This window comes from Oncorhynchus kisutch, linkage group LG5 (assembly GCF_002021735.2).
Source record: "Oncorhynchus kisutch isolate 150728-3 linkage group LG5, Okis_V2, whole genome shotgun sequence".
NCBI classification, from domain to species: Eukaryota; Metazoa; Chordata; class Actinopteri; order Salmoniformes; family Salmonidae; genus Oncorhynchus; species Oncorhynchus kisutch.
This window is the reverse complement of record NC_034178.2, coordinates 26,061,546-26,074,368: the sequence shown is the minus strand read 5'-3', so window position 1 is coordinate 26,074,368 and position 12,823 is coordinate 26,061,546. Positions and strand designations below refer to the sequence as shown.

General features: G+C 43.8%; 1 protein-coding gene across 6 annotated transcripts in view; it reads left to right on the top strand.

Annotated features, from left to right (window-relative positions):
• The window catches only part of LOC109890808 (kinesin-like protein KIF21B), a 113,628-nt gene extending 102,922 nt beyond the window's left edge, over positions 1 to 10,706 (top strand). For 2 of the 6 annotated variants that reach the window (XM_031824733.1, XM_031824732.1), the window contains 2 exons: positions 780 to 920; positions 6,072 to 6,176. In XM_031824733.1, the coding sequence (XP_031680593.1) occupies positions 780 to 879 (100 nt within the window). In that variant the 3' untranslated portion in view covers positions 880 to 920; positions 6,072 to 6,176. Of the gene's footprint in view, positions 1 to 779; positions 921 to 6,071 lie in introns of all 6 variants that reach the window. The other 4 variants (XM_031824735.1, XM_031824734.1, XM_031824736.1 and 1 more) reach the window with 3 other exon arrangements.
• Positions 10,707 to 12,823: the final 2,117 nt, after the last annotated feature.

Genomic DNA, 12,823 nt, shown 5'->3' with positions numbered 1-12,823 from the left:
GTAAACATGGGGGGTTTTCAGTGGATGTAACTGCACTATCAGGGGCATATTTCACAAATATATTTCATTACATGGGTTATTGTTAGATGACTGTTAATATACTTGTTGTTTGGCATCACTCTGCTAGAGAGTTTGTCACATTAATGGTAGACCTTATTGCAGCAAATCTATTAGAAAAAGTTACACTGGAACAGTACATTCTTTCTGAGAAGATGCTATGACTAACAAGAAAATGTTGTGGACTGCAACACAGAACATTGACTGGTGTGCATGAGGCATTCATTTTCCTTGTCAAGGATAAATATTTCGGATATCACTCAGCCGTACACAACTAGTCACTTGCTTGGTAGAGCTCAGCTTGATGCACGCGGCCAGGCGTATCATTGGCATGTGCAGTATGTCTTTCTTCTTCCCGGCATGGCATGGAAAACTTTAGCAGACTGACAGGACCATATGGTACGGCGGTGAAGTGCACGTACTACATCACTAGGATTGTAGATTGAGAGGGGTTGGCATGGATCTGCTTCGCACGGCCAATATTCTCTGTCCTCCTTATACCTACCTCTTTTCACCAACTCCTTTCACTTTTCATGCTTAATGCACTTCCTGATCCATCTGAATACACCTTCACTAAACTAGTACCTTGTCTTCACCTTGTACTTAACCCACTTTAACCTCTCCTTTTCCCCTCTCTTCCTTCTCCTACCTCTCTCTCTCTTTCACCTTCTGTACAATGTCCGCTTCTCCTCCCCTCTCCTCCTCATCCTGCCCTGCCACAGTGACTGCAGGGTGAAGTTATGGAGTTATGTCCCAGGTCTGACCCCCTGTCTACCTCGACGGGTTCTGGCTATCAAGGGTCGTGCCACAAGCCTCCCATGAGCCTTCACTCCGACTCACAACCCCGCTTCCACTCTCCTCTGGTACTTTCACTCATTCGCGTTGCTTTCTCTTTTTGATTCTCTTCATCTCTACGTCCCCTCTCTTCTTCTCTCCGTCCCCTGTCTTCATCTCTCTAGAGCCCTCTTTCTCGTGCTCTTTTTAAAAATGTTCTCCCTCTCTCTTCCTCTCCCTCTCTTTATCTCGCTAATGCCCTTGCCCCATTGGCAGTCGGTGCCATGTGAGATGAAGGAGGATTTCTTTTTTTCATGAGCATGGCCTTATTTCTATTACAGGATATTGGATGACTATCATTTATATTCCATTCACCCAGTTCAATTTAACAGCAATAGATTTAGGCTACTACATGATACTTGTATTTTCCCTGTATCCATCATGAGGTTGCTACAACCGAGCCTATGAATGAAAGTTTACAACGTAGAGAATTTTGAGTAATCAAGGTGACAGACAGTGACACATTCAATACCGCCTGGCACACTCTTGCCTGCATCTAGCTGATCTAGGGAGTAATCATTAGTCCAACAGTTGCAAATGTGAATTTCTGTTGGTCATATTTAGGTGTTTTTTATCCCCGTTTCAATCTGGTTGCAGCGTGATCACTTTGCTCATTGTATATATAATTCCTTCTCGCATCTATCTACACGCTCTCCTCCTCTCACCTATTTCCTTCACTTGTGGACTTCAGTGCACAACAAATCAGCTGTCTCTGACCAGGCGAAAAAAGCTCTCCAAGCCAAACCTTCATATCATGACCGCTAACCACTACACACAGTCTACATCGTTGTCACGTCATAGTCAACATAGCTACTAGAACTAACATGTTAGTAAATCCGCTATCTACAATCATGCAGTACAGTGTACAGTCAGAAAGCAGTTTAGCAGTTACACAATAAGAATAATTAACACAATACCATACGTAGTTCATAAGGGCTTATTTTGTGGTTTTACCCTATTACAGCAGCCTGAGACTCATATACGTCACATTGAACCAAAACCACACCCATCATTATCATATTTACCAGCATGCTCTATTGCAGGTACATTTTTAAAAATGTATGTGTATACAATATACAATATACAATATTAAATATACAATATTTATGTGTATATGTAGAGTGCATTCGGAAAGGATTCAGACCCCTTGACTTTTTCCACATTTTGTTATGTTACAGCCTTATTCTAAAATTGATTAAATAGCTTTTTTCCCTCATCAATCTACTCACAATACCCCAGAAACACAAAGCAAACACCGATGTATTAAAAATGTAAAAACAGAAATACCTTATTTTCACAAGTATTCAGACCCTTTGCTATACGACTGGAAATTGACCTCCGATGCATCTTGTTTCCATTGATCATCCTTGAGATGTATCTACAACTTGATTGGAGTCCACCGGTGGTAAATTCAATTGATTGGATATGATAACGTCCCCCAGTTGACAGTGCATGTCAGAACAAAAACCAAGCCATGAGGTAGAAGGAATTGTCCATAGAGCTCCGAAACAGCATTGTGTCGAGGCACAGATCTGGGGAAGGGTACCAAAACGTTTCTGCAGCATTGAAGGTTCCCAAGAACACAGTGGCCTCCATCAATCTTAAATGGAAGATTGGAACCACTAATACTCCCCCTAGAGCTGGCCGCCTGGCCAAACTGAGCAATCAGGGGAGAAGGGCTATGGTCAGGGATGTGACCAAGAACCCGATGGTCACTCTGACAGAGCTCTAGAGTTCTTCTGTGGAGATGGGAGAACCTTCCAGAAGGACAACTATTTCTGCAGCACTCCACCAATCAGGCATTTATGGTAGAGTGGCCAGACCGAAGCCACTCCTCAGTAAAAGGCACATGACAGCCTGCTTGGAGTTGTCCAAAAGGTACCTAAAGGACTCTGACTATGAGAAACAAGATTCTCTGGTCTGATAAAACCATTATTGAACTCTTTGGCCTGAATGCCAAGCGTCACGTCTGGAGGAAACCTGCCACCATCCCTATGGTGGATCATGGTGGTGGCAGCATCATGCTGTGGGGATATTTTTCAGCGGCAGGGACTGGGAGACTAGCCAGGATTGAGGGAAATATGAACGGAGCAAAGTACAGAGAGATCTTTGATGAAAACCTGCTCCACAGCGCTCAGCACCTCATACTAGGGCGAAGGTTCACCTTCCAACAGGACAACGACCCTAAGCACACAGCCAAGAAAACAGAGTGGCGGCTTTGGGACAACTCTCTGAATGTCCTTGAACATCTCTGGTGAGACCTGAAAATAGCTGTGCAGCGACGCTCCCCATTCAACCTGACAGGATATGAGAGGTTATGCAGAGAAGAATGGGAGAAACTCCCCAAATACAGGTGTGCATTGTTAGCATCATACCGAAGAAGACTCAAGGATGTAATCGCTGCCAAAGGTGCTTCAACAAACTTCTGCATAAAGGGTCTGAAGACTTATGTATATGTGATATTTCAGTTTTTATATAAAAAACTGTTTTTGCTTGGCATTATGGGGTATTGTGTGTAGATTGACGAGAAAATACAATTGTATCCAATTGCACCCATTACTGAAATGTTTGTTCCAGTTGAAATGCCTTAGGTAGTCTCTTTACAATGTTCCTAACCCAGACACCGGGTTAGTGCCTGGGTTAGGAATGCAGGTAGCAGCTTGCATGTGAATAAATATCCTAACTGTTGTATATCCTAACTCTGGCTGACTTCCAATAGGAATTACACATCACTTTGCAAGCCAGTATAATGTGACTTGCACACCTGATGTGGCCTGTAAACCATGAGTTTCAGGCCATTATATTGCACTTTCAGAAAAATAGGTTTTGATTTGTCCTAAAGGGGTACAAACACTTGTCACTATAATGGTCCCTTGTAAGGTCATCCTTTGTAACTTTTTATTTCTAAGTGCATAATTGTAGCCCAGTTCATACCTCAGGCCATGTCAGGCCTGCTAGTAGGGTTGCAAAATGTTGGTGACTTTACCAAAATTCACAGATTTTCCAAAAATCCTGGTTCCGTTTCTAGGAAACTTTCAACCAGGATTTCTGGAGAACCTGGGAATTTTTAGGAAAGTTACCAACATTTTGCAATCTTACCTGCAAGTCACATTATGACTTGAACTGCCTAAGGCAGGGGTCAGCAACAACATTATGTGATCGCGTCTCAATGTAATCAAGGTATGAACTTATTATTATTTTCAAATATCCAACAGTTGGTCCTCTGTAGCTCAGTTGGTAGTGGATGGTCCTGATAGTGGGATAGATTCTCAGGACCATCCAATTCGTAAAATGTATGCATGCACAACTAAATGAAAGCATATGCTATATGGCATATTTTAAATTTAATCTCTTTTTGGGCTTAGTTGTGGTCATTTTTCTGTGTTAATAATGTGTTAATAATTACTCAAATGAATTTCCGGCCCCTAGACCATCCACAAATCGTCCCACGGCCGAATCTAGTTCCTTACTGGAACAAACAAAAAATCTAACCAACTGATTTGAATTAATTTTGAAAATTGTATGTTATTTATCTTTGTGTAGCAGTAGAGTAATCGCTCAATGTACATGGACAAACATAGATATTGAAACAAACAATTCAAAAAATCTGCCTGCAGTAGAGCATGCTGGGAAATTTGATAATGATGGGTGTGGTTTTGGGTCAAAGTGATGTATATGAGTTTCAGGCCCCTGTATTGGGGTAAAACTAGGCCCTCAAAATAAGGCCTTATGAACTACATATGGTATTGTGTTAAATATATATATATTTTATGATCACATATCTGCTTAGGATCTCACTTGGTGCAGTCCATTGGGCTGAAAATTAACAAATGCAACAACCATGTCTCTGTCAATAGCAAACACAGTCATGTGTGGTACTGGTAAATACTCGAAAGGTGCCCTGGGAAAAGGCTTATAGCCCTACACCAGGACTTAACAATTCCTGGCCTGGAAGGACGAAACATTCTGGTTTTGGATTTTTATATGGTTCTTCAAAGAACCATCCCAATTTATGGTTCTTCATAGACCCTAAAATGGTTCCCCTATGGCATCGCTCTCAAGAATCTTATTTGGTTCCAACTTGCACCTTTATTTGTAAGAGTGCACGTAACACTAACAATAATTATTATTTTAATTGGGTCCTACCTACAGTACACACACATACATGTGCACACACACACACACACACACACACACACACCCTTCCTCGCCAACATCATCCATGTCAATCATCCTACTATTTTCCACTAATGCTACAGTAACACGGTGCCTCTGCAACACACTTCAGTGAGCCCAGCTAGTAGCCTGATGTTAGGAGGGATTGAGGAGGGAGAGGGAGTGTTATCCTGGGTATTAAGACCGCAGTTAGCTCGGCAGACACACGCTTATGTGGCAGCAGTTAGGAGGTAGTGCTCGGCAGGTCATTAATGAAGAGGAGATTAAGAGTAAATTGTCAACTGAGCTGGGAGTTTCTTAACAGGGAAAAGAGAACAGAACAGCAGAGAAGATACGTTGATTCTCTTCTTAACTTCCTAATGCAATTATAGTATTTTACAAACTTCAATTGGAGCTCTGTTGGGTATAACAGGGGACATGTGGTGTTTGATAGAGGGGAGAGAAAAACAGAGAATTATAGAGCAAGACATAAAGAGGGACAGAGGGATGAGGGTTGTGGTGTTTGCTCTATCTTGAGGGGAGGTTGTGTGTCACAGAGGAGGACGATGTTTGATGTCTATTTTGGAGCTGATTCCTTTGTGCTCCGTAATTGGTGAAGGAGTAGGGGGTAGCATTTGTGTGTGTGTGTGTGTGTGTGTCATCTTTCTGTGAACTGTAGGTTTTGATGTCTTGTCTCTCTGGTGCTGTGTGGGAGTCACAATGGAACTGTTTGAAGATGCTGGCAATTGAGTCACTCTTTTCTTCTCCCTCTCTCCTCTCTCTCCGCCTCTTGCTCTTGTTCTTTTCCTCCCCCCTTGTATTCCTCGGTCTCTCCCTATCTCTCTTGGTCTTCTCCTTCTGCTCTCCTCCTCCTGTTTCTCTCGCTCTCATTCTCTGTGTCCCCCTGGTCCTCTCGCTCTCTTTCTCCCCCTTCATCTCCCCACCCCCACTCTATTTCTCTCTGTCTCTCTCCATCTCTCTACCCTGCCATCCCTCTGTCTCTCTCTCCCTCCCTCTCTTTCTAGTGATATGACAGTGAAGATCTGGTCAGCAAAGGTGGGGAAGAAGAGGTGACGTTCGGTCGGAGCGTTATTGTGACATCATTATCTGCGGCCATCTTTACTGAGGGCCTTGACCTCTGACCCTCTCACCTCAACCACCTCAACCAATCAGGTGTGACGCGGCAGGTCTTCACGGTTACCAACCATGACCGGGACGACCGGTGTGGATGACGCGTCATCGCAAAGTTCAGTCTCCTCCGGAAAGATCCTGATGAGGAGTGTGTCTTCAACTGAAAGGCAAAACGGGAAGCTTGAGAGTTTTTGCCTTTTCTTGTTTCTACTGCCAATCCAACTGGAAGTGCAATTGAGGTGTGATGGGATTTGGACAAGACAAAACCTTTATTGTGCCAGATAATGGCTGTGTGAGGACAAAAATCAGAATGCCCATGGGACGTTCATAGACACAGCTACTGACTGATTCATCTACTCTCCTATTTATTAGTCATTCAATGAAAACAAGGTCTCCCAGAGGTGAACTGACCCTTTGAGAACACCATTTCTGAGCCAACTAAAGACTATGTTTCTATCTTCAGGGCTGTCTGTGTTTGATTGTCTACTGGCTGAGATGAACCAACTGAAATTCATGTATAGCAAAGGGGGCTGAGAGAGCGAGTTGTTCAGTATACATGCAGTATGTATGTTGAAACCACTCGACAGTTTGTTGAGAGTTCACTTCAGCCCTTTGTGATTCCCTGTCTCTTCATCTCCATGGATGGGTTTTCTGTGGCCTCTACCTTGGCTGCAGGCTGCTGTGCCTGCACTGAGAGAGCCTAGCAATAATAACATCACTACTAACACCAGTCCTGGAGGAACACACATACACACGCACACACACACTGCTGTCTTATCAGGGTGGGAGTGCAGGAATAATAGTATTATTCACACTCGCACAGACACACCAACCTCACCGGACAGCGGTATCTCCACAGGTGCCAAAGTTCAAGATCGTTATCTCTCCTGTCTCTATGCGGCCGGAGACTGGCCCGAGTCCCACATGGCACCCTACTTCCTATGAAGTGCACTACTTTTGACCAGGGATTAGGGTGCCAGTTGGGACTCTCTCTCTCTCTCTCTCTCTCTCTCTCTCACTGAGGCTCTCAAGTGCTTCAATAAGCGCCCCCCTGGAGGCCACCATCTCAACCGCTCCTCTCCTCTCACCCTGTGCGTCTGGTATGCTGTGCGACTCCATTCGGAGCTTATTAGCTGTTGTAACTTCTGCAAAACTGGGTTTGAATCACAGGAGGTTGGTGGCACTGTGGGGGACGGGCTTGTGGTAATGGCTGGAGCGGAATAAGTGGAATTGGTATCAAGCACATGGTTTGTTTGATGCCATTCCATTCGTACCGATCCAGCCGTCATGAGCCGTTCTCCCCTCAGCAGCCTCCACTGGTTTGAGTACTATTTGAAATCTTTCAAATATTTGTCAGCATTTCTTCTAGCCTGCCTGGATTTACCAGACGTGGCCCATGATGCCAGGCAAGCTCAATCAAGCACAGATAAAGTATTTGGAATTTCAAATAGTATTTGAGCCCAGGTCTGAACTGATGATAACTGTAACTGCAGACACCGATATAGCTCTAGTTCTGCGCCACAGAGACAGTGGTGGGAGGGATGGTGATGCTAGCCAGGCTAATTGGCTGCTGTGTTAGCAGGTGGTGATGAGTTATGCTGCATGATGGGCAAAAGTCTGATTAAGTAGGTCAGGACAGGGGAAGAGCGCTTGCGTCCCTATTGGCACCCTATTCCCTGCATAGTGCACTACATTTGACCAGAGTCCTATGGGCCCTCGTCAAAAGTAGTGCACTATATAAGGAATGGGGTGCCATTTGGGACGCACACTTTACCAGATCTTTATTTATTCCGTTCAGTAGTTTTAAAGAAGGAACCCTTCCCTGCTGTGTGTGTGCCTTTGGGGTATTGTGGGGGCGACGCCTGGCTTCACACACACACACACACACACACACACACACACACACACACACACACACACACATGCTTTTAGGTTATCCATCTTGCCTGGCAGGGCTTGGCTTCCTTCAACTCTGAGATTTACTGTCTGCTAAGTTAAACATATTTGTCTTCTAGCCCTCCCGCGCACACACACGCACACACACACTCATGTGGCTAACCACTATCTCCAGGCACCGTTGATCAGAGAATCTTCCCTCCTAACCCTTTTAGAAGGGGACATTCTAATCAATTCCCACTGACAATGTCACAACGTAGAACATTCCGAAGAAATTGTGAAATTCTCACACTCCTCCCTGAGGATCGGAAATATCTTCAGATGCCTAGTGAGCGACTGAGCCACGTGTAACTCACAGCATTTCTTCTCCTGTGAATATATCTAGTTGTTATTGAGTGCACTTTATCTGGTAAAGACTTAGAAACGTGTGTACTGCACTGTGATCAAATGGATGACGTTAGAGGAAGGGATTGGTGGTCCAATAGAGCAAAAGAAAAGTATCCCAAATGAAATCTACTGCAATGAGAATCTCAAATCATGTCTTTTGTAGTGCTGTCTTTGAAGACTGAATCAATGGTGTCTCTCTTACGAGACATGTGGATGCTGCTAACATGATGTAAATAGTTTGATAAATAGAAACATAAGACATAAGATGACACAATCACGTTATTCTGAGCCTAGGTTTTAGGTCTGAGTTGAAGGTAGAGGGAGTTTATACTATACACAGATCCAGTTTTATAGTCTCTGTATGTAGCCCATAACGCCTTGTTTTTAAAGCCATTTGAATGTGTTTAAGGTACAATTGATGTTCCTTTGTCATAGAGGAATATCTATGGAATATCTATGGAATCTCCATCGACTTTAAGGACTTCTTTAATAACGTCAAACTATCATGCATTTTTTGTTGTTGTTGTCGACTCCCTTTTTAATATTGTATTTTCCAAATCCTCTATCATGTCCCTTGGAGGACCTTGGGCTTAACATGAAGGATGTTGAACACCCACAGCTGTGCCAATCACCTATAGCTAGCTAACTATGTGGTGCTCTACTCTGTTCACTGTTCCAGGATCAGCCTTTCTACTCCTTCGCTCAGTGTGTTTCGCAGTAGCTGTTCGAGGAAGCTCTGTGGTACCTTAAAAGTGCTTTAAAGGTGCCCCTGCTTGTACATTTGCTGTAGAACAGAGCTGCGTGAACATAGCGGTTGTGATGGTAGGAGAGGAGGAAGCCTCAGAACCATGAGCAGAATTAATATTCCAATGTTCAGTCACACTTTATTTGGATAGTGCGGCTAGTCCGTCTGTGGTCATACCATCAACAAATAATCTGTTGACCGGCAACTGCTTGCTAAGGTTAGGTTTAGAATAAGGGTAAGGGTTCGTTTTTGGGTTAGGTTAAGGGTTAGGGCTACTAGATAGTTACTGATCATCTACAGATGGCCTATCCGAAATAAAGTATTACCGAATGTTCTAATTGATGACGTCACACAGGTGCTGTTTTAATTCCGGAACAGGACGCCGATGAGAAGAATCAAAATGCTCACCTCGTAGTCTCAACGGGTTAACCACACAGCCAAATTAGAACCCCTCTCCTCTCCAGTTGGAAGAGCTGCTACTGACCGAGCATGTCTGACAGCCATGTCCACTCGCTATAGATTCCTAGGCTTCTTCTCTCGTCTCCATCGGTACCACTCTTGTTGGCTGGATCACCTGTATACAGGTGTATTATGCTGTCTATCGGAGGGGAGATTTGGGCACAGTTATTGACTTCCTGGTTATCCGGCAAAAAGTTGACTGACTTTCCTACCCCGTGTGCAGATATGACCGTCTGTATATCTACCCGAGCTTAAACGTTCACCTAATTAGAAAATGAACCACTCAGCCTATCAGCTCCACGTCTCTGCCGCTTGCCTCTGCTTTGGCTCTAAACACCAGTGATTCAATTTTTTTTTTAGCAGAAATGGTCTGTGAATAAAGTGACCTGACGCGGAATGGCAACAAACAACAAAAGCGTCTAACGGTGCACTTTGGCTTCTCTACTAGTGGTCTGGATCACTCGTACTGTAGATGTGCTAAGAGCCACGTTGCTCACGAAGGCTCTGGGAAACACCTTGTCTTCTAAAGATACATTGTAAGAAATGTATCTAATATGTTCTGATATCTAGGCCTAATTCAAACACTGACCAGAGCTGGTATTTTGATTTGCTGCTCAGAAGTGCACACAATTAGAGGTCACACGGAGGGATGGCGTCTCGTTGTCGGCTCTGTTACTCTCTATTTCTGTTTCACAGGCAAAGTGGACAGTAACGTGTATCTGGTGGTATTTGTGAACCAGGGTCAAATGTCATACCAGGTGCCTTTTTTTTTCTTCACAGGCTCCTCCCCCTACGGACTACTGTAAGTGTTTGTACAGATAACATTGTGTTTCTTTTTCTTACAATGTGCATGTGACCAAATACCATGTAAAATACCTTGACATTTAAAAACTGTAAGTAGATGTATTATTTAATGATGGATCAATAAAACGTTCCTTCAATTAAATAAAAATCCTCAAAGAATAAAATCGGTGGTCTCAAAAGTACTCAAATCGTCAGTCTTGAAAGTTGTCTTTTTGCATTAAACTTCAATTGGACTTCAGTTGAATGACTAATTGTTTTTTCATGCAGTCAGCTGTCAGTTTGTGGAAACATATATATATATATATATACACACAGTAATAGTGCTCTCATCCACCCACATCTGTTGTATTTCACCACAGAGCTGCTTTGTATATATATGAGAGAGAGACTCCTCTCCGATCCTTCCGCAGTCGCATCTTGGAGGCGGCGGCAGCAGCTTCATTTCCTGTGCAGATTGTGACCGTTAACTGGTTTGGGTAGAGCTTGTCGAGGGTGCTCCACTGGAGGGTCTGTCGCAGTGATGTACGGCAGCCATTACAGCTGGAGTAGGAGGAAACCACTTTATACTGTTTCAGATGCCCCCACAAACAGACACACGCGTGCTCGTAAATAGACGCGCCACACACACTCCCTCTTTGTCTCTCTTCCCTTCCATCAATAATACATTCGAAAGGTGAACCAATGTTCATTGGCGACATATGCAGAGCTTCCCATGAATGCGGTCTCCGCTAACGCGGAAACTTTTCCTTTACATTTCAATCACCCTGTAACGGTGAACGTCGGATTGAATGGAGCCCCAGGTCTATTGTTTGCACTCGCACGTTTCTCCTGTTAACCTCTTACGAAGCCAGGCATAGAAATAGAATGCATAGAGGAGATGAATTACAGATCAGCTACCTTGAACATCGCATTGGTCGTTGACTAGTAGGCTATACATCCCAATTCTCCCTGGAAGTGTTGCCCTTTTTGAGCAGGTAACAGCAGGAGATAGCTTGTTGGAGTAGTCAGAAAGCTCTGAGTGCCTTTCTCTCTCAGCTGACTTCCTGTCCTGTCCTCCTCCCCTGGGTCTGAGGGGTTTGGAGATGGATGATAAAGACTGATAGTTTTATGATGCAGAAAGGGGGATGGAAAAGGGATAATGGGATGGAATACGGAATACAAAAAAGGGGGATAAAGAGATACAAGGGTGGTATAACTAAATGATGAGTTGAAAGGGGGTAGAGGAGGATAGAGAGGGTTACGGGGAGAGTAATAGAACAGGGGGGTGGTGGGGAAGGGTTGATGGAATGGAAGATGGAGAGGAAGAGGAGAACTGAGAGTACTGGAGACACCTTAGCCTTGAGAGGAGGCAGGCGGTGCTCTGTGGTGGAGTGGAGGGAGTTAATTTGAAAACAGAAGGAAACTATAAAGCGAGAGAGAAGTAGAAATAAAGAGAGAACCACGGGAACTCTCTGTACAACCACCACTGCCACCACTGTACTGATTAGTCCTGTAAGCCACATGGACAACCACAGAGATGGAGGGCAGGGGTGGGAGAAAAACAGAATGACAGAGTGAAAGAGAGAGAGAGAGAGGGAGCGAAAGGCAGAAAGCGAGAAAGAGCGCGCGAGAGAGAGAGTCTAAAGAGACAGAGGGAGAGAAACCATGGCTGATAAAGATAGATTGAGAGCAGAAGGACAGTGAGAGTTCACAGAGGGACTTTAATACGTCATCAAACACAATCAGTCTTATAGGCACATACCGTACATCTGCATGGGTTTATGCAGGGAACAAAGGCCGAGCATATCCGCAGAATAACATGGGCGTGTCCTACAGTACTTCCACTCTTTGAATTTTAGCTTAACTACTCTGTATGCGTGTGGTTTACACATTGTGTGTTCACACAATGAGCCAAATAGAAGGATACCGGTGAATTAACTGTTGATCAGAAAAGGTCCAAAGTAAACTCTTTTACGGCACTGTGAAAACTTGATTTCATGTTTCAAGTACTGAGGATCAGACGTTATCTTCATGCAGTCATAATGATCAGACCTGGGTTCAAATACAAATACTTAAATAAGCATGTATTTAATATACTTTAGTATACTTCCAGTGCATTCGGAAAGTATTCAGACCCCTTTGACTTTTTCAACGTTTTGCTACGTTATGGCCTTGTTTTAAATGGATGAAATATTTTTGTTCACTCATCAAACTGCACACAATACCCCCTAATGACAAAGCGAAAACAGGTTTTTAGAAATACCTCACTATAAGTATTGAGACCGTTTGCTATGAGACTCTAAATTGAGACTCTAAATTGTGCATCCTGTTTCCATTGATCCTCCTTGAGATTGGAGTCCACCTGTGGTACATTCA